This window comes from Hemicordylus capensis, chromosome 4 (assembly GCF_027244095.1).
Source record: "Hemicordylus capensis ecotype Gifberg chromosome 4, rHemCap1.1.pri, whole genome shotgun sequence".
Taxonomy (NCBI): domain Eukaryota; kingdom Metazoa; phylum Chordata; class Lepidosauria; order Squamata; family Cordylidae; genus Hemicordylus; species Hemicordylus capensis.
Genome location: NC_069660.1, coordinates 165151721 through 165176905, shown reverse-complemented (window position 1 = coordinate 165176905; position 25185 = coordinate 165151721). Strand labels below are relative to the sequence as shown.

Below are 25185 nucleotides of genomic sequence, written 5' to 3'. Positions count from 1 at the left end.
CACATCTGCTTGTTTTTTTAATTGAAGTTGTACTTTAACAGTCACCTTTCTCAAGCAGAACTGCTCAGCAGTGGTGCACAGAGCAGCAGATTTCTTTAAATAATTTGAACAGAAGACATTTGATTACAGAACAGTTTGCAAAGGAAACATGTAAACACTCCAACAGTCAAAATACAGTAAGACAGGCAGTGCTGTAGTATCTTTCTTAAGGCAGACAGATGGAAGTTAACTGGGAACAAAGTTGACTCCAGATCAGATGTATGGCTCAACAAATGCACTGGTCTTCAGACAGAACGGTCTGCACATACAGTATAAAGACCTTCAAGTTTTAGTGGAGTTGTAGCTTGTGGCTTAAAATTTACTAGAAAAATGTCTAGTCCCCCAGCAAGCAGGGCAGCAAATCTACAGTGTGTCACTGCTAAGCATAAGCTCATATAGCAAGCACAGAATGGTGGTGGCAGAACCTTTGGGAGAGAAGAGAGACCAGATGGTCCCTGAAGAAGTCAATCCAACATGTCAGAGTAGATACAATTCACAAAGTATGAGGCAGAAAGATTTCAACAGCCAGTTTCTTTGCAGAGGCCATCATGTTTTGTCATGCAGTAGGTACCCACCTAAGCTATGACTGCGTCTAGTGTACACATCCACCACCGATGCAAATCTGGAATTTGGTACACTATTCAAAATTTTCTGACTCTCAAATTTAGTTTTTAAATAATAGTTTTCAGAGCTTTTGGCTTGAAACTGTGAAAGTTTAAAACAATATGCAAGGTGGTGGTCCAGGCCTTACAGTGGCCAGACCTCCTCCCCCCACCCTCCAATCAGAAACACATCCTTCTCTGTCAGTTAAAGTTATATTCACAAAGCGAATGAAAAGTTGGCCAAGGAGGGATCAGCTTTCACCCAATAAGCCATCTTGTCAAGAAGTCTGGTCCTGGTAATGCAAGAGTAACTGTGAGGAAGAATGTATCTGATGCTGGTGCTCTCTTTCCCAGAGGCTGTGCATCTCTTCTTGTGACCTGGTCGCTGCCTATGAGGCCTGTGATTGTACCCAAATGCAGGTACAAGACCTCTAACCCAGCCTCCTAGGTCAACATACTATTGCACCACCCCACAAAGCCACAAACACTTGCTCCTCTATCTCTTAATGTTACGTTGGCTTGAGACAATATCTGATGGACTTGCATCCATACCTAAAGTCATCATCTGGGTGCGTGCTTGTACATATGTATACAAGTCTATCTACAATAAAGAGATTTATCCCATGGATCAATGTATCAACACCATCATTACATTCCCCACGATCAATCAATTTAGTAAAAAAAATGGGCATAATTAAGTCCTGGACACCAAAAATACCTCCAGAATTTCACAAGTATCTACAATGCAGGTATCTAGGTAGACATAGCTAGAAATTGTGGAGCCTGCAGGTAGAGTCATTTGGACTCTTTAGTGGCACCTTTTTCAAGAGTTCCATCTGGCAAGGTTAACATCAATTACAGAGACTCATGTAGAAATGTTAGTGAGTAGAGATGTTGCTGAAGTTTTTTGAGCTCAGAGCCAAATACGAGTTTAGGGGGCTTGCTTTGCTTACCTCAAAAAAGGGTGAGCCCAAAAAAGAACATACTCTCTGCTTAGCCCCCTGACTTCCATAAGCCCCACATCTCTTTCCCCACTACCTAGTTTTGTGCAAGGATGCCCTCCCCAACACTATTAGTAGTGGCTAAATATCCATTCTTCTGCCAAAGACTCTTTTGATAAGGGAAAAAAGGAAGGAATCTGGGTACTAATGATGTATGGAAAAACTCAAAATACATTCAAAGATATCTAATAAACAAAACAACCATCATGAAACTATTAATACACAAATTTTATCAAAACTCTTTATGTAGTATTCAGTAATAGTCAGAACAGCAAAGGGGCAAAAATTACAACATGAAGTAACAAATTATATAATGTTCAATGAAGTCAGAGTGATTTTACTGAGTAGTATATAGTTTTTAAAAAATTGTATATTAATAGTTTCATGGTTATTTTGTTTATCCTTGCATGTATTTTGGTTGTTTTTCCATACATCATTAATACTCGGATTCCTCCCCCTCCCCACCTCTAAATCTCATTTGGAGTACTACACTTTTTGTGTTCAAGGACTCTTTTGACCCAAGAGGATTTTTGCCTACCAGCAGTTTCTGGGATTGTATCTTCTTTACCCTCTACTTCCCTTTCACAGCACTAGCAAAGAAAGCAGGGTTTAAAGGGAAAGGAGGGGTGAGATGAAGAGTTTAGAGGACCTGTGAAAATGGGGGTGGATATTAGAGAATTTATATTGATTCTGAAATGAATACTTCTGAAATATTTCCTGGGTTTTTGGGGGAAACAGCTCCACTCATTTCCAAGCCAATCTGACCTAAGTGTGGGGATTCTAAATGCATGTAAAATCAAAGTATCACAGCAGCCACAGGAAAGTGCCCAATGCTGCTTTCATGTAGTGTGGTGTTTTCTAACAAGTGGGATTGCAGATATAAGAATCAGCTTTGCTTACTAATTCCTACTAAAAAAGAGTACTGTCTAAAAAGAGAACACACAAGGTTTAATCATGTTCCAGTACACTAGCCCTCTTCAGACATTGCATGTTTGGTAGGAATTCCGCTTTCCATTCTACTCAACCTGGTTATGGAGACGTAAAAGGGCAAGGGAGCACTGAAACCCAGTAAAACTGTGGAAGTGGGAAGCTAATACTGCACTCTTCCCCTCCACCCCGCAACAAGACTTGAGAATCTTAGTCTTCCAGAATCAGGAATATCACTTCCCCAAAACCTACATCAGACAAAATCCAGCATACAGGGTGGATGGGTGGGTGAATGAATGAATGAATGAATGAATGAATAGACAAACCCATGGCTGATATCCTGACTAAATTACTCAATAGAAGTCCCACTGAAGTTAATAGGCAAGTTAGTCTTAACTAACCTGTCTTATTAATTTCAATGAGATTTCCATTGAATATTTTAGTCAGGATGCCAGCCCATGTATTTCAGTCAGTACAGGTTACCTCCCTCTCACCTACTTTATAGATCACAGATTAGAAATCAAGGCAGGATGTGAAAACCAGAAATTAACAGTCAACTTTGTGTCTATGACTGAAGAATCCCAAGGATTTATGAAGGCAAATAACACCATGCTTACAAGTCTCTAGGAGGAAGGGCACCGCACATTTCAAGGAATGGCTAGAAGCAGCACGTGCTATCAATACCTTCAACGAATGGCTGTCCAGCCTCTTGTCTCTACCCAGCAAAGTGCATTTGGGCAAGGCTACCTTGCCACAGATCCTTTGCTTTAAGGATCGCAGTCCTGTTCTTGGGCCAATGTCATTTTGTAATGCAGGGATCACACTACTGAAGTTGTTGAGAATCTTTGCAGAGGCACCTCTACAGGCTCAAGTTTAGTGCATGAAGGCCTTGAAAGCTTCCTGGGGTTTTCAACCTTGGTCCTTGATACTAAGAAAAGCAAATGCCACTGCTTTCTGCCAAGACGTGTGGCATGAGAAGCTCAGTGATTCTTCACGGAATCTTTAAGACAAAAATCAACCCTTCACACCACCATTCAGTGCTCGGTAACGCTGAGCTAAGTGTCTAACCATCAATGTTGTTTTGAGACTTTCACATTGCCTTTTTTTGTTTTAATCTCAGACATCCATTTCATAGTATTGTGGTTACCACAGAAATCAGTCGACCAAGGGGAAGGGGAAGGCAGATTTCAAGTGCAGCAAAATAAAAACATCGGGGCCTCTTCTGCAAGCCACAAAATGGGAAAGGGAGAGGACACATGTGGATTCTATCTCTGAAGATAACACCACCACTCAGGCAAAGCCAGGCAGATTTGGGTACACATATCTCTCCTGACTGCTCTTGCAGACTAAAGCACAGTTTGGTAAAGATACCCCCGCTTATAGGCACTCAGTGGGTAAAATGTAGCCACAACAAACTTGCCATCGAATCTCTTTCCAGTCAGTGCTTGTTGGGCAGCTTTGGAATCACCAGCATTTGCATACTCAACAAAGACCTGAAAAAGACACACAGAGGAATGTTAATCCCCTTTGCTTTTTTGCACACAAATGTACCCAACATTCTTATTCTAGGATGGGAAAAGATCAAGGTAAGCAGAAAGTAAGAGAAGTGGAAGATGTATGGTGGAGCTATAGCATGGCTGATACTCCACTTCTTTGTTGCCCCCTGAAAGAAACCAGTACCCCACCATCTTTCTTTCCACAGAAGAATGGCAACTTCTGTCCTTCTGGATCAAGTAGGTAGTAGGGGGTGGCTCTCAAATATAACAGCTTGGAGGCACGGCCTGAAGAGTTACTGGCAGGAAGCAAAAGCTTGCAGGGGTGCCAAGAGGCACATTGAGAGGCTTAGCTCTTTGGCAAACTGAAAACCAAAGCCAGAAAACTTGGATCATTTCTCTTTTCCAGTAACACTGTTCATGCAACTCCCCCCCCACTTGAGGAAGAATGGTTGGAATACCATACCATATTGATATTCCTGATGTCTGATTGCTCTCTAAGACATCAGAATTGAATATTTTATCAGTTCCCAAATGAACTCAGAGTGTATTAAAAGTTCATAGATTATAAGATAAGAAACAAAGTTAAAGATATTAAATACAGTATATTAGTTTAGTTGGTAAGGAAAGATTGTAAGAATTTCATGCTGCTATAACATGCTGCTAAGAGCATGTTATACAGGTAATATATTAAACTAGCTGGGCCGGGCAAAGAGCATCGGCACCTCTAGTTCGCCGCCACCGCCGCTTTCTCCCTCCCCCCCCACCCCGCTGCCACTTTTTTGCACGTCCACCCCTGCCTTCTTCTTGTTCCCCTGCCTGCCGTCTTCTCCCCCACTCTCCGCTGGCCATCTTCTTCCCATTCCCATCAGCCCACAGGCCGTCTTCTTCCCCGTCCGCCCTCCCCCCACCTTCTTAGGCTGGCTGTCCATTGGCCAGCCGCCTCCTTCCACCCACCGGCCTGCCCCCTCCTCCTGCCCGCCGCCATTGCTGTTTTCTCCCCTGTCCCTGTCGCTATTCGGGCAGCTGCTTGCAAACTCTTGTGAGAGCTGCCACGCATGAGATTAGCGACGGATACACCTGAAAGAAAGAAAGAAAGAAAGAAAGAAAGAAAGAAAGAAAGAAAAAGAAATGGGAAATATTTGAAGTGCATAGGGCAAACGAGATGCTGTTAGAACCTGTGGGTACACAATGCAATATTATAGAACAGGTGTGTTTATATTAATTGATATTTTGATATTTACTTAATAGTTCAGATAATGCCACAGTGCAGATAATGCTGCTAAAATATGGGGTCAATGCAGAGAGTGTATTAATTCCAATTTTGTTGTTAGGAGGATGCTTATCCATATTTTACATATCAATAATAAATTCTTTTAACACTCCTAGAGAGATAACAATATTGATAACTAATCAATATTGTCCCCAATGAGAGCCTCAATTGCTGAAGTATTTGAATGTTTCTTATCTATAAGTTAATGATAATTACATACCCCACTCTAATGAGGCTCCATACTTCAACATCTTTGTTTTCTGCATTTCAGCTGAAAGAACACACTGTGATGACCTAAAGGCAATCTGGGAGCTGGTCAAGTGCATTCTACAGGCCAGTCACACACAATCATCACATCTTCTGCTTGTTTTCTTGTCAGCTGCCGTGGGGGCAGGGGGTACACTTCCTGGGTATACACAGTAACAATGTCTTCTGTCCATCCAAGCCAAACACAGAGGACAGTGCTTCCCTTTGTGTATGTGGTTGCACCTCTGGAGGTATGTCTGACTTGTGTCTCACAGTGCCTACAAAGGTCAAGCCCTTGCTCAGAGGAGTACGCCTGTGCAAATTTGGAATTAAAAATTCAGATTTTATCTGAAATTGCATGAAATTGTAAATATCGGTAAAATCCGAATCAAAATTTTTATTTTTATTTTTTTTAAATTGGATTGGTAAAGTATTTTTAAAAAGAATTAAAATTAAAAAAATAAAAATAACATTATTTTTGGAAATACTTTGGAATTTTGGAGTTCACAAAATGAAGCCTGCGGTGCATTTTGGTGGGAGTGTCAACAGGGGTTCGATGAAGTGGCTATAATAATGTTCTTAGTGTTGTTTTTACAGGGGGAGGTTGAAAAAAATTCAAAAGTTTAAAAATGCAATGCTTTTAGCTTGTGTTTCTTTTGGAGGGAGAGGACTCTTGAGTGGCAGAGGGCAGTGGCCAACCAAGGAGCCTTTTGCCAAATGGCCTCAGGCTAGGCCTGTGCAAAGTTAGTTTGGAAATTCATCCAAAATTTGCAAACTTGATTATAAAAAAAAACAAAACCCTGACATTTCCAATCCGACACTGACTTTCTGATATTGGGTTAGAAATATCCCATATGATGTTGGGGAGTCAAAATTCATGTAAGGAGTAATGTCGGGAGGTCAGAAGTACAAAATGACGGAAAACACCATTTTAAAACTTTAAAAAATAGTATTTCCCTCCATAGAAGTGAATGGGGAAATTGAAATAAATTCACTAAAAATCACCGGTTGGTTTTAGAACCTTGAAGCTTGCCATACATGTGGAGAAGGAGGTCAGAGCCCCCTGTAAATAATTTGAAGAATACAGACTAATTATCTGATTTTTGGTGACTTCTTGAAATTTTTGTTAAAAAATTTCTTCCCCATTGCAGAAGCACACAGTCAGTAAAAGTGAAAGTACTTTCAATGTTCCTGTTTTTGTGGTTAGAAAGATTTTCTCACTTTCCCTTCTAGCCATTAAAAGATTAAAAGATGTGAAGTCCTTTTAATCCCTTTCAAAAGGTCTGCCTATTCCTGCAATGGGGAAGGGGAAAAAATACAATCAAAGAAATGTCCTTTTCCCTCCACATGGGGCGGGGGTAGAATGATGGTCCAAGGAGGGGCTTCAGATCCAGAACTTTCTGTAAAGTTCTGGCTTGAGACAAGCCAGATTTCACAGTTTTAAGCCTCCCCTCCCCCAATTTACTAAAAAAATTAGAGGAGTAACCCCATAGCTTTGAAAATAATAACAGAGTCCTGCCAATGTGGACTTCATGGGTGCCAGATTTCATAATTGTATGTCCATCCATTCCAGAAATATAAAAGGGGAGGCAAAAGGGGCATGCTGTTATCCCTTTTCATAAAGGCAAAGGGCAGATTCCTTCATATGCTGGTGTAATGATGGTCTAAGGAGGGTCTTCAGTTTCAGAGGTTTTTGTAAAGTTCTTGCTTGAAACAAGCCAGATGTCACTATTTTTAGCCACTTTCCCCCTAAATTTCAAAAATTCACCAAACACCAGCGAATTGGCAAATTCTCTTCAAATTCACTACAGGGGTCCCTGATCGCCTTCCCCACATGTGTGATGTTTCAAGGCTCAAGGAACATCCAGTGATTTCTGGTGCCCCCCATACCAATTTCCCCATTGACCACTATGGTGGTGGTGGTGGGATCATAATTTAAATCAGAATTTGGATTTGGAATCCAATCTGATATCTGACATCACCAGAGCCCAGAGAATCAGAATCCGACACAGTCGAAATCGGATCCAAATTTTCTGAATGCGCAGAAGCCTACAGGAGAGCCTCTGCCAGTTATACACTGGGCTAAAAACTTATCCTTCACCACAATTCTCTGAGGGTAGGTTCAGATGAACATTGCCCTACATATGTGCGATCATCAAGTTGCAGGAAGAAGACCTGCTGCCTACTGCCAACCATTGGTCCACCTAGAGCAGCACTATCTGTTACTAGGCAGTAGCTAGAAGCTGGCAGTGGTTCTCCAGGATATATTTGGAGTTGCTTCACTCACTGCCTCCTTCTGCTGGTCTAAACGTCTCTTAGTTTGGACTCTCACCAGAGGACCCACTTCACCACTGTGTAGTGGGTGACTGACAGACTGGTTGTAGACCACCTTTTGCCATTCCTGCTTGTTATGTAACCCAGTGGTACCTTCACTGGCAGGTGAGTGAGGTTCAGTAGATTGTTCAGTGTCACACAGCCCACCTTTATATCTTCTTGCCCTCTCCACCTGGAACCAAGTTCCAGTGGACTCCCCTTCTTTTCTGGTTTGTATCCCACTAGAAGAAATGGGAAAAGACCAGAGATGTACTGTGGATAGTTGATCCATTGATGCCAGGCTTACTGAAGCTGAATTTTTGTGGTTGCTGCTGTTTTGATCCTCCTGGCTTTGTTCTGCTAACTAAAATTCCTGCTTTTGTGAGATCAGCTGCTTCTGAATGATTTACTGGTTCCAAATACTAGGTCTGACATTGTGAGAGGGGCTGGTTTTATCTGCCCTAACTCGGGAACACAGAACTATGTGGTGCCTCAGACTGGTTTTGAGACACCATCTTCATCAGGGGAAACAAAACTAAAGTTTCCAAAGAGAAAATGGCTTAACATGGGCATGGGATAGAAACCACCCCACCATAGAAAGCCCATTTATTTCTGGGATGGTTTTTCTCCCAATTGACTTATAATGGGCATGGGATAGAAACCACCCCAACACAGAAAGCCCATTCATCTGGGCATTGTTTTCTACCCTGTGTCATCTTTGTATTAATATAAATATCGTAACTGGTGAGGGACCATACATGTGGATATATCATGTACCAAAGTGCAGGCAAGGGTTTGACAAGAACATAAATGGGAGTGCAGTGGTTTTCTTGTTTATGCACCTTTTACGCAGCTAGGGGTGGAAATCTACCCCAAAATCTGGATGAGGGTGAAAAAGGTGAAAACCAGCACTTTACATTGGACTCAGAAACTGACTGGAAACTAATGCTGCTTGAATAGCAGTGGAGTCACATGTTCCAGAAAGCTGGCCCCAGACAGAACTCTAGTTGTCAAAGTTTGGACCAGCTGAAGTTTCTGAGCATTTTCCCCAAGGCTGCTTCATGTAGAGTTTGTTACAGTAATCCAAACTCGATGCAACAATGAACATCATAGTCATTGCATGTGATCATCATGAGGTCCTTCTTCTCCAGAAATGGGCTCAGCTGAAGCTGCACAAAAGCACTTCTGCCCACACTTACCAACTGACCATCTGGGGCAAAGCTGGGTCAAGGAACACCCCAAATGCAAGCCCTGTAAATTGCAAGCCCTATTTTTTTTAGGAGAGGTGCAACACTTTCCAAAACAGGGTGTATTCCTATCCCACAATCAGTGGTACTGCTTACCAGAAGCACTTCTTTCTCGTCTGTATCAAGTTCCAGTTGGTTAGCCCACGCCCAGTCCATTACTAACCCCAGATACTGATTTAGGACTTTGACATCTCGAGGTTATTCACACAATGGGTGAAAATTGGGCTAGCAGAGGCTGCAAGCCTGGTGGTTTGCAATCGGGTCACCCGCTTCTGTAGCCTCGTGCTTAAACCAAGTTTGCAGAGCGAGTGCTCCGCAACCCAGTTTAAGCAATCATGAGTAGCTGTGGTGTGGCTCTGCGGCGCAGCTACTCACGAGTAGACCCCCGGTGGGAGGTCGAAAAGCAGGGGTCTCCCCAGTATGCCCGGTGCGCTCACGCAGGGCATACTGGAGCTTCTGGGGCCCATGTGGCCCCCGATCCTCCCAGCCCCCACCGGCTCCGTCATGGAGCTGGCAGTTGTGTGGGTGGCCGATCTGGCCACCCAGGGCTTCCACCCTGCGCGTCTGCGGGGAGAGTGGACTTAGCTTGCTCTCCCCGCTTACCTTTACAAACCGGGTCTCACTGATCGTGAGACCCAGCTCCTCCTCTAGAATATGACAGAAGAGGAGATAGACTCAAGAATCATCAGCATATACAGATGACACTATATGCCAAATCTCTGCACCACCTCCCCCAGTGATTTTGTGTAGATGTTATATGGCATGGGGAAATAAGATGGAACCCTGCAAGATTCCATCTGCTAAAGGCCATGGCAATGAGCAGTTGTCTCCTGGCACTACCACCTAAAACCTGCCCTCCATGAAGAAGCAGAACCACTCCAAATGGTGCCCCCAGTTGGACCCCAGACAGGCAGTCTGGAAGAATATCATGGTCAATGGTATCAAAAGGTGCTGAGAAGTTTAGTAGAATCAACAGGAATGTACTCCCCCAGTTTAACTCTTAGTGTAGGCCACCCAGCAGAGTAACCAAGGCTCAGTTTGAAAACCAGCTTGGGAAACCAGAGAATCAGTCTCATTGAAAAATACCCAAGTTGCCACCACACACAAAAGCAGCTTGTTCAAAAAATGGTATATTTGATACCAGGAGATAATGAACGAGAGCTGCTTTTTCAACAACAGATTCACCACATTACTGGCAGAAGAAGTGTTCAGCAGCTGTTCTATAAACTCAGCTAGCCCAAGTCAGCTGCCTTAAACAGAGAGGAAGGGCAAGGGTTGAATACGTAAGTGGGTCAACTTCACACCTCCAAGATTTATGTCCACATCTTCATGTACTTACCTGGCCTTTGCCTGGGTTGTCCTTTGGAACAAACAGGGAAACAATCTGTCCATATCTGCAACATTCTTCTCTTATGTCATCCACTGTATCTGTGGAATCAGAAAAGAAACCAAATTGGAGACATATGCCAAAGAACTGGTGTAGTGTAGCGCTAGACTTAAACATAGGAATCCTATTTGCAGCATGCTCATGCAGCTATGAAGCTCCTTAGGGGCCTTGGGCAAGTAATTACATCTCAGTCTGAACTACTGCAAAGGGCTGTTGCAAGACTAAACCACAGATTTAAGCTCCTTGCTGGAAAGGAAAGATATTAATTACATTTGTAAGCACATAAAGCATTTCCACAAACTTAGTGCTCCATATAGTTTTATGCATACATACAGACACATTCTTTAATTTTCATTTCTTATTGTATTTTTCTCCAACACATTTTTAGATGAAGAGCAAAATAAAATGTTTCTAAAATATAAAAAGTCTGTATAGACTTACGCAGAAACAGCATCTTGATTTCTGTTGTTAACAGTCCCTCCAAGACTGAGCAAGGGAGGCAACCAACTTATTTGCAAAAGTCCACAACTCCACTCCCCCACACGCTCTGGTGAGAGCGCCTCTCCCTCTAGCAAGCATGACAAGCTGCCACTACTGCCCACTGAATGGCATGTTTCCACCTCCTTCTCCTGCCTCCCTTTACAGCACCAGCCAGGGCTGAACATACAAGCCTGCTCCTCCTTAGCAGCTCTCGGCACTAAGAAGTGCTCAACGCAAGAGCTGCTGCTGCCGCCCTCCACACAGTGCATCCTTGTCAGCCTGAGCTGACCGAAGCATGTGTGCACAAGCATTATGTGGTGGTTAGCAGTGGCTGTCCATATGCCCAGTAATTCCTAGTGTTGATCGATGCTGGAAAGGGACGCAGCGGCTTGGCTCTCACTCTAAGGGAGGAGGGAGGAAGAGTAAAATTGGATGTGATGGCAGCGACCAAGGCAGACAGGCAGGTGGGCAGGGGAGGAGGGAAGAAGATGAAGCAGCAGTGGAGGGCCTTTCCCCGTTTCTAAGCTCAGGAGGGTGGGAGAATCATCTGCTCTTGTAGTTTTAGATTCTAGTCAAATGAGCAATGTGCATTTTTTAAAAAATACAGCAGTGGCTCAAGAGGAAGGTGCTGACCCCTTCTGCTGAGTCTCCTCTACAAGCATGCTTCCAGATAATTTTAAATAGTCCCCCCCCCCCCCAGCCAGGCTCCAAAACTAGAACAGAGACTCAATGGGCAAAAAAGGCTGGGGGGGGGGAAGGGCACTTGAAGGGGAGAATTAAGAGTTGGGGGAGGGATTAAACATCCATCCCTTCTACCTTCCCTTCTGTATAAGTGCTACCGTTCCACATCCCTGTTATATGGGCAAAACACAGGGTTGAGAACATGCACCTGCCATTATAACAGTCACGGTTGAACTGGGGTCAACCTCAAAGAGCAAGGTCTCCACTCCCAACATGAATGCAGCACGCTGTACATACGATCTCCAATTTTATAAGTCAGAAAGAGAGGAGACTGCCTTGTCATATAGGGATCCTTGAGGCTTACAGAGTATGGTGACATTCCTATACCACACTGCCCTCTAGTGGCCCCAAAAGGATACTGTTCAGCCAAGACCTTTCTTGTCCTCTTTTGCTTCACATCCTGGCTGCTTTTTTTCTCTGAGCTGCCTCTGGCTTGGCAACTCCAGGCTTGCTGTGGAGCAACAAGAGAAGCCATGGCTGCACAACACCTGGTGCTCTCCACACCTTGTTCTTGAGACCGGCCAGCTTGAGGCAGGTGGTTGGTGTTCTGGTTCTGGTGATGCCCCGCCGCTTCCAGGCAGTCCATGTTTATATTGAGTTGGACTGGCCACAAAAGCATTGAGTGCCTTCCTGCCACCCACCTCCCAACAACAACATTTTGTTCTATCCAAACTCTTCAGGAGACTGATTTATTTAAAATATTGGTCATGGACTTGCTTGTGACTTGGGCCTCCAGTTGTTGTTGAACTACAACTCCCATCAACCCCAGTCACAATTTATTGTGGCTGGCAATGATGGGAGTTGTAGTGCAACAGCTGGAGGGCCAGGTTTGCCCAGCCTGCTTTAAACATGCTTGCATAGAAATTATTTGCCCCATTCCACCCAGCTATCCCCTCAAAAGTAAGTCAATGTGGTACAGTGATTATGATCAGTGTTAAGACTACAATTGGCCACCTAATGGCACAGCGGGGAAGTAACCTCCCTAGAGAGCAGGAAGCTGTTGGTTCGAATCCCCACAGGTGTGTTTCCCAGAATATAGAAAACTCCTATATCGGGCAGCAGCGATATAGGAAGGTGCTGAAAGGCATCTCATACTGCGTGGGAGATGGCAATAGCAAACCCCTCCTGTATTCTGTTACGAAAACCACATGGCTCTGTGGTTGCCAGGAGTTGACACCGACTTACTAGCACAACCTTTCCTTTCCTAGACCACAATTGGGGAGACCTAGATTCAGTTACCCACTTATGTGTGAAGCTCACTGGTTGACCTTGGGCCAGTCAACCTAATCTAACTCATAGAGATGTTCTGAAGATTAAATGGGAGTGAAAAAAGGTTCATCACCCCTAATTCCTTGATGGATAGGACAGAACAGAAAGGTTATAGATCAAAATGTGTGTGGATGCTGCAGCATGCATTTCCCCAGCTCAAATTAAGAATTGTCTCCCAAAGTTGCCATCCTCTGGAACTGGCATCTCTAGGGAATAATCCTTTTGCATCTTAAACCATCTTATCTGCTAGTATATTTTGCAGTGTACTTTAGAATGAGGAACTATATGGAAAAGAATTGTGCACTAACCTTCAAATTCTTCTTCACACTGAAGAGAAGCATCACCCAAAATATTTAGCAACCTTAGCACAGGAGTTGGAAGCATCACCAGATCCTCAATATGGGGAGCTGTTTAAATAGCATATAGTTAAAGGGCAAAGTAGTCAGTATGCTGAAAGAAACCTGCACTTGACAGCAGCATTTCCTCTAAATTTTTTCATCTGTGCGTGGAATGAATTTTGTTCTGGGTGGCAGTATCAAGGCAGTGTGTGTGCAGATGTGCATTCAGAATGGGGTCTTCCTAATCCCTGACTGGGATCTAAAATTAACTTAGCAGTCATTAAAAAGAAACTTGGGAGTGCGTGCACATGTACACACCTTAGAAAGAACACTGCTTGACAGGTGGAATCGCTAGAATCAATCTCTAGAGTATTATATTTCTGTTCTTCTTTATCACAGCTTATCATAGGTAAAGTGCCCTAACTCTCACCCAGAGAGACCTAACCATGTTGTTTTTAGATGGGGCTGAGAGGAGAGCTGGTCTAGTCCCCTTAGCTAAGCAGGGTCTGCCCTGGTTGCATATGAATGGGAGACCACATGTGAGCACTGTAAGATATTCCCCTTCGGGGATGGAGCTGCTCTGGGAAGAGCAGAAGGTTCCAAGTTCCCTCCCTGGCATCTCCAAGATAGGGCTGAGAGAGATTCCTGCCTGAAACCTTGGAGACGCCACTGCCAGTCTGGGTAGACAATACTGATCTAGATGGACCTATGGTCTGACTCAGTATATAACAACTTCCTCTATTCCTATAAGTGGGGGGGGGGAGAACCAAATGAAGAGGGGGGGGGAGATACAGGGAGAACGAGGGGCGCAGATGCTCTGAGCCAGGTCAGCTAGTTTAAAATAAAATGAATGAAGGGATTGCTTATGACTGCATTACTTATGAGTGCCGAACACAAAACAAAATTTTTATATAACTTACCAAAAGGAATGCTGAAAAAGGGGCTGCACAAAGCCTTTGTAGCAGTAGCTCTTTTCTCTTGGTCATTATGAAGCATGCTGGAAAGCAAAGGCATTCTTTAGTTTACACTGTCGTTTACAACATATCCACAGCCTATTTGAAAAAAACGAGACACAACTTCACCCCTTGCTGGGCCAGACAACAATCTGCTGGAGACAACAAAACACTTTTAGAAGTGCTCTATCCATGCTTAGATTCAGAATGAGGGAACACTGCAATAACAGAGGCAGCTTCCTTGATCAACCGAGATTAATATAAATAATGGGTCCTTTATTGCTACAACAATTGATGTATTAGATGTATTCATCCAAGATGATGGGAGGGAGGAGAAAAGAGAGAGATTAAATAGCATTTCTTTCTTTCTTTCTTTCTTTCTTTCTTTCTTTCTTTCTTTCTTTCTTTCTTTCTGTCTTTCTTTCTGTCTTTCTAATGGAAGATGACAATCTACAAGACCCAGAGGTGGTAATTTTGCTTATTTTAGATGGCTTCATACTGATAGCAATTTGCAATTAGTTTTGCTAGATTCCCAGGCAATGGCTTTGGGCAGGAGTACATTTCAATAGTTACACTGGATACCCGTATAATGACTATCCAGATAGCACCTCTTCCTTGAAGAACAGGTGTCTTGCCAGGGACATCCATGCCCTAGTAACTTCAGTAGTAACTACTGTAATATATTGTGGACCTTGGGGGCTGGATCATCCCTTGTATCACTGCCTCGGAAGACACAGCCCTTGTCTACTGTATATAAATTGTATGCCCCAAGGCACTTACCTCTCAGGCAAGCACTTCCTTCATTGCAAATAGTTTGTGAATCACCACACATTTGATCTGGCTTTGCAAACCCCAACCATGTTTCTCTCAGATAAGCATGAGGCACCCAAATACAGACCCCTCCTTTGGCAAGAATGGGAGGCATGAGACCGACATTTGCTGGGTTGCAGAGTGACAGTTGCGGGAGCCTTCACCAACAGCAACTGCCCAACTCCTATGCTTTCCCCAGATCTATTCCCAAACACATTTTTTTTTTGCAAGGTATGGGCCTTCATGCTGAGGCAGCTATCCCATGACATTAGCTTTCCTCCACTACTTCTGGCCAGCTGGTGTTTATATCTGGACAGGATGGCAGTGCTTCACACATGCTCTATAAAAGTCTGCTACTGAAGAACATTCAGAAGTTACAGCTGGTTCAGAATGTGGCTTCCTACCTCTTAAACTGTGTTCATAGACTATGCAACACTGGCTGTTGTTGTTATAAAGCCCTAATGGGAATAGGCCCAGGATGCTTTTAGATGAAGCTCTACTAACTACATCATCTGTCTATTCTCAGAGGAGGGTTTTTACAGATATGGAGTGCCCTGTAAAACCCATCATACTGCATCTCTACTGATTTCCAGAGGGCTAGTGAAAATCTGTCTCATTAGGCCTTTTGAAACACTTAATGCAGCTGTATTTATGATTTCAATGGCTTTATGATTATGCGGATTTTATAAATGGTATTAGCTAGTTATGACTGCTTGTTAGTGAATGTATTATATTTAACATACTTTTATTATTGTATTATTTTATTTTATTTATAGTTGCACTTTGAGTACTATTCTGTGGAATCATGCTACAGAAATAGGAAAAATATATACATACCTCCTGCATTTATATTTTCACTTCATTTGTTGTCTGTCCCCAGAGCTCAAGAGTTCTATTTTAATATTTGTATGGAAGGTCATTTTTTTCTTCCCTGCCATCCCTGTTTTGACCATGTCTTTTTTAAAAAAAGGACATTCCATTGGCTTCTCTAAGGACCCTAGATGTTCTTGTATTGCTTTCTGCCCAGGAGAATGAATCATCTGTACCCATTAACCTGCAGATTTTAACGAAGCTACCACTTATTACTAGAAGGAAAGGTAATCTTGACTATTTTATGTTTCATTCCCTACTACAACAAACCTAAACCAAAATAACCTCAAATAAACAAGTATGTCCTTAACTCACAGTCTCACCTCTTGCAAAATTACTGTCACTAATTCAAAATGCTCCACATCATTTAATTGACTAAAGTTGTAGTTGATTAGCCCAGCAATTAAATCTTGGAGCCCTATTTACTGTATATAGGGATTATTTTTATTTATTTATTTATTTATTGTTGCATTTATATACCGCCTTTCGTTAAAAGTCAACTCCAAGGCAGTTTACAAAAGTTAAAACATACAATAAAAAGACAATAAAAATATTAAGCTAAAAAATATAAAAATAAACCAAATTTAAAATCTATAAAATACAAGCATAAAAACAATACAACAGGTAAAAACACACAGAAGCAGCAGTAAAAACGATTATGTAAAAGCCTGGATAAAAAGCCAAGTTTTAACAAGCTTTCTAAAAGCGGTGATGGAGTCCGAGGAGTGAACTGGGAGAGCATTCCAAAGTCTGGGAGCAGCAACAGAGAAGGCCCTGTCCCGAGTGCACGACAGCCGGGCCTCTTTCATTGTCGGCACCTGGAGAAGGGCCCCCTCAGATGTCCTTGTCAAGCAGGCAGCAACCCTTGGGAGCAGACGGTCCCTCAAATACCCCGGGCCCAAACTGTTAAGGGCTTTAAAGGTCAAAACCAGCACCTTGAATTGGACCCGGAAACAAACCGACAGCCAGTGCAACTCTTTCAGAATGGGAGTGATGTGCTCCCAACGGGTAGCTCCGGATAAAACCCTAGCTGCCGCATTTTGCACTAGCTGCAGTTTCCGGATATTCTTCAAGGGCAGCCCCATGTAGAGCGCGTTACAGTAATCCAGCCGCGACGTGACTAAGGCATGGGTAACCGTGGCCAGATCTGCGTTCTCGAGAAAGGGACACAGCTGGCGCACTAGCCGAAGCCATGCAAAGGCACCCCTGGCCACCGCCTCCACCTGAGCTTTCAAAAGCAGAGCCAGGTCCAGTAGTACCCCCAAGCTGTGTACTTGCTCCTTCAAGGGGAGTGCAACCCCATCCAGAACCGGTAAAATCTCCTCATCCCGATTGGCTCTCCTACTGACCAACAGTACCTCCGTCTTATCCGGATTCAATTTCAGTTTATTAGCCCACATCCAGCCTATCATGGCCTCCAGCCCCCGATTCGGGACATCCACCACCTCCCTAGGATCAGATGACAAGGAGAGATAGAGCTGAGTGTCATCTGCATATTGCTGACAACTCAGTCCAAGTCCCCGGATGACCTCTCCCAGCGGCTTCATGTAGATGTTAAACAGCATGGGGGACAAGACCGATCCCTGCGGGACCCCACAGGCCAATGGCCACGGGGCCGAGCAGCAGTCCCCCAGCACCACCTTCTGGACCCTCCTCCCAAGAAAGGACCGGAACCACTGCAATGCAATGCTTCTGATTCCCATACTCGAGAGGCGGCCCAGAAAGACACCCAGTGGGTCATCTAGCCAGCATTCCACTACAAAACCTCTTATACCTAAATCCTCTGTGACATGTGGCTGCCCAACTTCTTCTTAAACACTTTCAAAGAGTGATAATCTCACATCATTGGCAGGTAGCACTTTCCACTGCTGAACTACATTTAGGGGCTATACTACAGCTGCTTAGAAAGAGAAAACTGGTTCATGTCTTACTTTGAAAGGAGAATAGCACAACAGCATACCTTTTGAGGAGGTCTCTGAGGTGATAGGCTGGGATGGCTGAATTCACCACACTTTTGCTGGCAAAAATTTGATCAATAATGGCAGAATTATTTGCCTGCAAAGGAGAGAAAGAAAACAAGAGTCACAGAACAAAAACAACAGCTGTATCTCCTTGTAGTGATCAGACTGAAGAGGGATGTAGCAGAGTTGGTTACTGCTGATAGCCCCTAAAATTTCAGCTTTAGGATAAAACTAGCCAGCGTGGTGTAGTGGCTAGAGTGCCGGACTAGGACCAGGGAGACCTGAGTTCATATCCCCATTCAGCCATGATACTAGCTGGGTGACTACCCAGTCACATCTCTCTCAGCCTAACCTACTTCACAGGGTTGTTGCGAAGAGAAACCTAAGTATGTAGTACACCGCTCCGGGCTTCTTGGAGGAAGAGCGGGATATAAAATGTAAATAAAAAAATAAACTGTTTAACTTTCCCGATTGTATTTCTTTATAATACAAGATTAAAGCAAATAAAGTTGCAGCACATCAAGAATCTTATTATAAAAGCACACATTTTGCAGTAAAACACATTCCTAAAATTATTCTAGGGATGTGCACAGAACAGGCTTTGCATTCCATTCCCAGCAGAACACAAATGCCATGAATGTTCCATCATCCTTGCAGGGGCCGCTGCCGGTCTGTGTGGACAGTGCTGAGCTGGATGGAACGGGGGTCTGACTCAATGTATGGCAACTTCCTATGCTCCTATTCCAGTTGAGCCGGTTGTTCCGACAGGATGAGCTAAGAAAGTTTTGAGTGTTTCGAGCACCATTTTGGAGACCTGTTTTTCCCTTGCTGACTGGTTTTGGCACTGGCTTCTGATTGCCTTGTGATCTCCTTGCTTCTTGGTTGGCTTGTTATCATATAAATCAAGTTGATTCGTATGTTAACAAGCCAGCCAAGAAGCAAGGGCATTGCAAGCCAATCGGAAGCCAGTGCCAAAACCAGTCAGCAAGAGGAAAACAGGCCTCCAAAATGGCACTCGGAACACTCAAAATGTTCTGAGCTTGAGACAAGCCCTTCATTTGAAGTGCATTCTGTTTTGAGCACAAAACAGCCCATTTCGAGTTGGAACATTTCGAGCTCAAAACATTATGTACATCCTTCAATCAGTCCATATAATTTCTGCCTTTGTCCTCTTCAGCCACCTGTACGATGATCACAGCCAATCCAGCAGACTGAACCAAGGCACACAACAGACTGAATCTAAGTGTTGTGGCACCTCCAAGTAGGAAAAACAAATAGGGAACTTCTGTGGATAGGTTTAGATCTAGTTTAATGCTTTGATTGCCATATTTGGGATCTGGTAATAGTGTACGGTCTGGATTGTGTGGATAAATATATGGGGCCCTACTGAGTGAAGGATTCTGCCTTAAAGGGAGGGAGCTAGATTTGATGATCTTCTGATACTTCCCTGTCCTGGGATTTTGTTAGCACAAGTGTATTTGCTTTTCTCTGAAGGAGGGCACAAACACACCTGGCTTAGGACAGAGGAAGCAGTGAGCATCTGATGTTACTAGGTTGGGAGATTTTTAAAAGGTGGGGGAATACTATAGGGACATTAGTTTCAGTTCAGATGCCATCCCCAAGCTAACTGTAGTTAATTTCATAGATAATTAAGGCTTATCAAAGAAGCTTTAATATTTCATCTGTCCAGCAAGGTAAATTCAAGCTATATACTTCTTTCCTAAAGAGAGGTGGAGTTTTTAAAGTTCCTGAAGAGTATCGAGCATCAAAGTGGAGAATGTCTTCTGGGATCAAAAAGCAAACTGATCTCCTGTAAGGTGTAGCTACTTACCTTCCATTCCTGAGATTGGACAATATGTTTCAGTTTCATTCCTGAGAACATCTCCAGTAATACTATTCCTAGACTCCAGAGATCTACAGCAGAAGTACATTCAGTTCCATCTTGCAGTCCAGCCTGGGATAGGTAGGTCTGCAACTCAGCTTCTGGAGCCCGGTACCCATCAGTCTGAATGTATTTCACATCCTGTGGAAGATCAAGCACTTCTTTAGAACTATATATTTGTAACTAAGAATTGCTTTGGTTCTGCAGCTTTATATTACCTTCCCTTATACCTGGTCTTTGACAGAAATAAATATATCTATCTCCCTACCTCTCTTCCCACCCCATTCCCCGACAGTGGGTCCATAGGGACTGTCCACTTAGTACTGCTTTACTAAGAGCAGAAAGTTCTATAAAGACAGCCTTTTGTTATAATATTGTCTCCTTCTCAAGCATTTTTCAACAGTTTGCAAAGAAAAAGAACTAATTTTAAAAAGCTTCCTCTCCAAACCAAAATTCTTGAAACTGCACAGAGATTTTGTGCTATGGCTAAGATGTTTTGTGCAACAGTGAAAAGGAATCTGTACATGCCACTAGACTACTATAGCTAGAAGAGTAAACTTTTTTGGTAGTCATCTTGGTCAACAGTGATGAAAAATATATCTAGGTTTCTTCTTTCTTTCCACGAAGGATACAGGAGACATTTTAATAAGAGCGTGCACTTGTGCACATACAAACAGAACGGAGGTTTCTTGTTTCTAGCTTATGAGTGTATAAATGGTTTCATGGTTGGAGACAGACAACAGTTTTTCATAGAATTCAATATTTTGAGAGAGGTGCCACCTTTTATGCTGTACACACATTTATTTTGGTTTTTTTAACAATAGGTTTTTAAAAACAATATAAAATTTGTTTACTAGTGGCAAAAGTTAGATGAGTGTACAGGTCACCAGCAGTAATCTCTCTTTTAGCTTTCTGAAAAGGGGGGTGGGGTGGAATCCCAACTATCACCTGTTTCCTTCCACCCAAGGATCATACTGTATAAAGAGGGGGGAAAGCCTGGGCAAAAATAAGAATGTGATGCTGCAGTTAGGTCTCATGTCAGGGACCATCTGAAAATATTCATCACTCACTTCCTGCAGCCATCTTATCTCCCTGGTGGCCTCCTTGCCTCCAGAGAGAGATCGCTAGAAGTACTGCTAAAAAGTTTTCAGTATAGCTTGGCCAACCTGATTCCCCTCCTTGAAGCTGAGTCCGAAATCAATGAGCTTGAAGCATCCCTCCTCTGCACTCCATAGGATGTTACGTGGCTTCAGATCCGCATGCACATAGCCTTTATGGTGGAGGAATGCCAGGGCTTCCAGGATGTCCCGAGCACAGTGCTGGGTCATCCACATGGAGCAGCCATGTTGACTGGAATGCACAAGCAGCTCTGATACACTGACATCCAACAACTCTAATAAAAGGCAATATGATGGGCCTTTGGCAGAAGAACAATTGGTGAACACACCATAGAGAGTCACTGCAAAGAGAAGATATCCAGAAATATTGGCAGGGGTTACACAGTGTAGAACCAACAGTCTTTGGGAGCAGTTTTTCATTTAGCATTGCAACAATTACCAACAAGAAGTTCTATTTGCAAAATGCAGGATTCATTTGTTTCAGGCACTCTTTCTAGGATATATATGGGCTTAGGGTATATATTTGGTACTAGGTTAAGTGCCTATCTACTGGGGTAGACAGGCACCTACCCCACTGCCAAATAAGTGGCCTCTGCTTCTTTTATTGGGATATACCTTCTAACCTGGAAGTGTACCTCCAGTCCCACTGACTGCCAAAGTGAAACTGATGAAGAACAAATTAGACCAAACAGTTCATATGTTGCAACAAATAAGGTACTAACTACAGTATAGCTTGGTTTGTGGTTCAATTACAGAGACAGTCATTGGCAACATTAATCTGGCTACAAAGGGAATTCAAATTCCAGAACAGATTGGTTATTTTGCACAGATCCAACATGGCAAACTGATTGACTGCAGCAACATGGAGAGTCATGTGTTATTGAAGGTACAATTCCTCAAATTACCTGGCCAGACAGTAAGTTTAGACAAATGAATGGTAGCATGTATCTTGCAGAAGGTTAAGAAGCAGCCACCACGTAGCAATCTGTAATTGCCCTTTGATAGCAACTTTGAGAGGTCAAGAAAGATTAAAGCACTGTGATGTGCTTCCTCAAGAGTCATGAAGGGCATGTCCACATAGGAGCTTCATTTGTTTCTAGCTCAAGCTTACGCGCGCACACACACACACACACACACACACACACACACACACACACACCAATCAATAGTACTTAAACCATTTCCAGTACAATGCTGTATAAAATTTGGGGCATTGTTTTGCTATATAGGGAATGTGCTGATGCTGATTCAGTAGTTCTCCCAAATTACCAGGAGGACTATCAAGGGCCAGAACAGGTTCCTGATATTGTATACCTGGCAAAAATCAGATGCACTGAGTAGGAGTGTCAGACTTGTGTGTGCATATGTGCATATATAAGGGCTTCCCCACCTCTTACAAGTTTTAAAAAGGCAGTCAAGACACATTTGTTCACCCAGGCTTTTAATTAGATACTGTTTTAATAGTTTGATGGTTTTTAATAGTTTCAACACTGTTTTAAATTTTAAATTGTTGTAATGTTTTAACCTTTTTACTTGTTGTTTTTTATTGTTTTGTTGTAAACCGCCCAGAGACTTGTGTTTTGAGCGTTATACAATATGTTAAATAAATAAATAAAATAAATTTTAAAAAATGTGTGTCCTGAGCTGGGGCCAAGCTAGATGATCATTAGTGCTGATAGGTTTGACTTTTCTTCAAGAATACCAGAATGGGGTTGGGCTGGATCTAGATTGGAACTGTGGCAAGAGGTTTTTTAACCCTTAATCTTTTCCATAGTCAGGCATCTGGATTCCCTCCCCACCCCGCACAGCTGTTCTTTTAAAAAAAAATTCCATTGCTAAGGCCATCAGCATTAATGATGGGATGTTTAACATAAGTAGTTTGGCCCTTAGTCACATCACACTTTTGATGTGGTCCTGGAGTCAGGAAAGGCCTGGTAGATACTGACTGTCAAAAGAACAATTTCTAATCCTCCAAATGGATGTTGGATTAGATAGGTGAGAAAACACCTTTATTAATTCCTCATTTGTAAACTATAAAACAACGGCATGGATTGGTTCCAATACCTGGAAGAGGATCAGGTTTCAGAAGTGTTGATCATATTGTTTCTGGTGGGTGATACTTGTATATGCCTCTAGGCAGCTGGTGGAAGCCAGTACAGGGGGTGAGATAAAGATGGAAGCAGAGGACTCCTCTTAATTAAATATTACAGTTCACACAATTCAATTGCAGCATTGGCTGCACTGTGTGATACACTGTACACCTACCAACTGCAGCAAGAACTGATACCGTCTGCAGTCCCTCCTAGCCACCCCCTGCACAAGCCAGTAACGATCATAAGCAGCAGAGAAAGGTGCTGGGCCCAGGGCAGATAAACAGGTAGGGGTACGACCACCATGACACTTCTTGGAAAGGAAGCAAGCCATAGCTCCCAAGTGCACTGAGGGCTCGCGGTTCCTTGATCCTGGAGGCAGAGGGATAACAGGAAGTGCCCAGGGATAGGGGAGGTAGTTGCATCCCAGCTAGCAAATGCTGAGGATTGTGATGTGTTCCCGTTGAGTGAAAAGCCAAGTGTCTCTCTCTGCTGCACAGGCGCTGGGGTTGAGAAGCACTTGCTTCTCGGCCCCCCTCTGCAGTCAGCGATGGCATCTGAGCAGCAGCAGCGTCTGGTTCCCTAAATGTCAGAGGGCTGCATTTGAAACGCACTCGGTGCCAAGTTCTGACCCACTGACTGCAAACCACAGACTAAGCCCTGGCTCGCCCGCCCGCCATGTTTACTAACTCTCTCCCCACATGACCGCAGCTGGGCGGTGACCTGGGGGGAGCGACCCGCCGCCGCGGCCCCTGCTGCTGCTGCTAGCCCGGCGCTCCCCCAACCATCCCCGGGCCGACCCTCCCGGCCTCGCCTGCTCTCGCTCCCTCCCTCTCACCGATGTTGCGGTGACCTCGCAGCTCCTCCAGCGCAGCTCGTTCTTTGCGGAAGCCGTAATCGCCGCCGCCGCCGCTGCCTCCTCCACCGGGGCTCCCCAGCGCCAACGCTCCGGAGCCCGGCGACAGAAACTCCTTGACCGCGGCTGGCGGGGCGCGGGGGTCGCCGAGGCAGCGCGCTCGGAAGACTGCGGCCGACGAGCCGCTGCCGAGCGGGGCCTGCACCTGCCACAGCCGCCCCAGCGCCTCCACCACAGGCGACCCCGCCGCAGCCATCCTGAGGGAGGGCAGGAGGAGCCGGAGGAGAAGAAGAAGCGACAGGGGAGGCCGCGTCACATCGCCGGGTCCCCGCCGCGGACGGAGACCAGGACAACAGCAGCCGCCGCCGCAGCAGGTCCTCGTCCCTCGCGCGTCAGGCGGCGGCGGTGCAGTGGCAGATGCACGCCCTGAAGTGCGCCGAGCGGAGGCGGCTTCCTGGAGTTCCTTCACCTGCGCTGTACGAAGAGGGGCTGGGGGAGCAGCATCCGCTGCCCGAAGGCCTGGGCCAGCTCCCTCGGGCCAAGCCTGTAGTGGGCGAAAAAAGAGGGCTCGGGCTTGAGGGACTCGGAGAGGGCACTGCCGGAGCGGGGGGGGGGGCAGTCCTGGAGATATTATGGAAAGGGCGCTCTGCGCATGCCCTGAGTTCCAAGTTCTGGGTGTTGTTGTTTTTTGTGGTGGGCGGGCTACGGTGATCGTATTTATGTATTTATTATACCGCCCCTTTCAATTTTTCTACTCCCAAGACAGCAGTTAGGTCAATCGTTTACCTAAAAATGTGACTCCGAGTAATCAAAACAGAATTGGGGGTGGGGGAGGGCGCAATCATAAATACAGGTACTTAGGGTTTTGTCTAATGTGCATCTGGACACATCTGATGCAGTGAGAAAAACCCTGAACAACGAAAATTAAATTATTGTGCAGTAGGAGTTTAATGAGGAACTCATGATATAAAAGAATTAAGAAATGAAGATGAATCTTGTTCTCCTGAGCTGACTTCTTCCTTCTCAGCCTTTCAGCAAGGTAAGCTTAACTTTGGGTAGCACAGTTTGTTTTCTCTTCTTTCAGCCACCACTGGACATCCCCCAATCTTTCTTCCAGGTCTTTGTCCATCTCTTCTATTTCCTAGTTACAGCTGCAGTTCAGGAGGACACCAATCTCTGTTGTATCTTAATGCAATTCCCTGGTTTCTTGCAGCCAGTCACTTACTTTTCAGCCTAACCTACTTCACTGGGTTGTTGTGAGGATGCAGTGAGGTGAGCGGAACCATGGA

The 25185-nt window shown here is 44.2% G+C and overlaps 1 protein-coding gene across 1 annotated transcript; it reads right to left on the bottom strand.

Moving 5' to 3' along the window:
* On the bottom strand, nt 1-24505 carry UHMK1 (U2AF homology motif kinase 1). The gene is made up of 8 exons (XM_053250664.1): nt 23879-24505; nt 20999-21291; nt 19782-19973; nt 17950-18044; nt 14277-14353; nt 13327-13425; nt 10481-10569; nt 1-4062 (listed from the first exon to the last, which is right to left on the bottom strand). The coding sequence occupies exons 1-8, from the start codon at nt 24150-24152 to the stop codon at nt 3916-3918; spliced, it is 1266 nt and encodes a 421-aa protein (XP_053106639.1). The 5' UTR covers nt 24153-24505; the 3' UTR covers nt 1-3915.
* Nucleotides 24506-25185: the final 680 nt, after the last annotated feature.

Bases quoted from the DNA above. Each gene is read 5' to 3' on its own strand.
- UHMK1 (XM_053250664.1), bottom strand. From the start codon at position 24,152: ATGGCTGCGGCGGGGTCGCCTGTGGTGGAGGCGCTGGGGCGGCTGTGG. The intron at 19,974-20,998 runs GTTGGCCAAGCT...GATCTTCCACAG, and splicing joins GCTTCAAGGAGGGGAATCAG to GATGTGAAATACATTCAGAC. The intron at 10,570-13,326 runs GTTAGTGCACAA...CTGATTCCACAG, and splicing joins GTGTGAAGAAGAATTTGAAG to ATACAGTGGATGACATAAGA.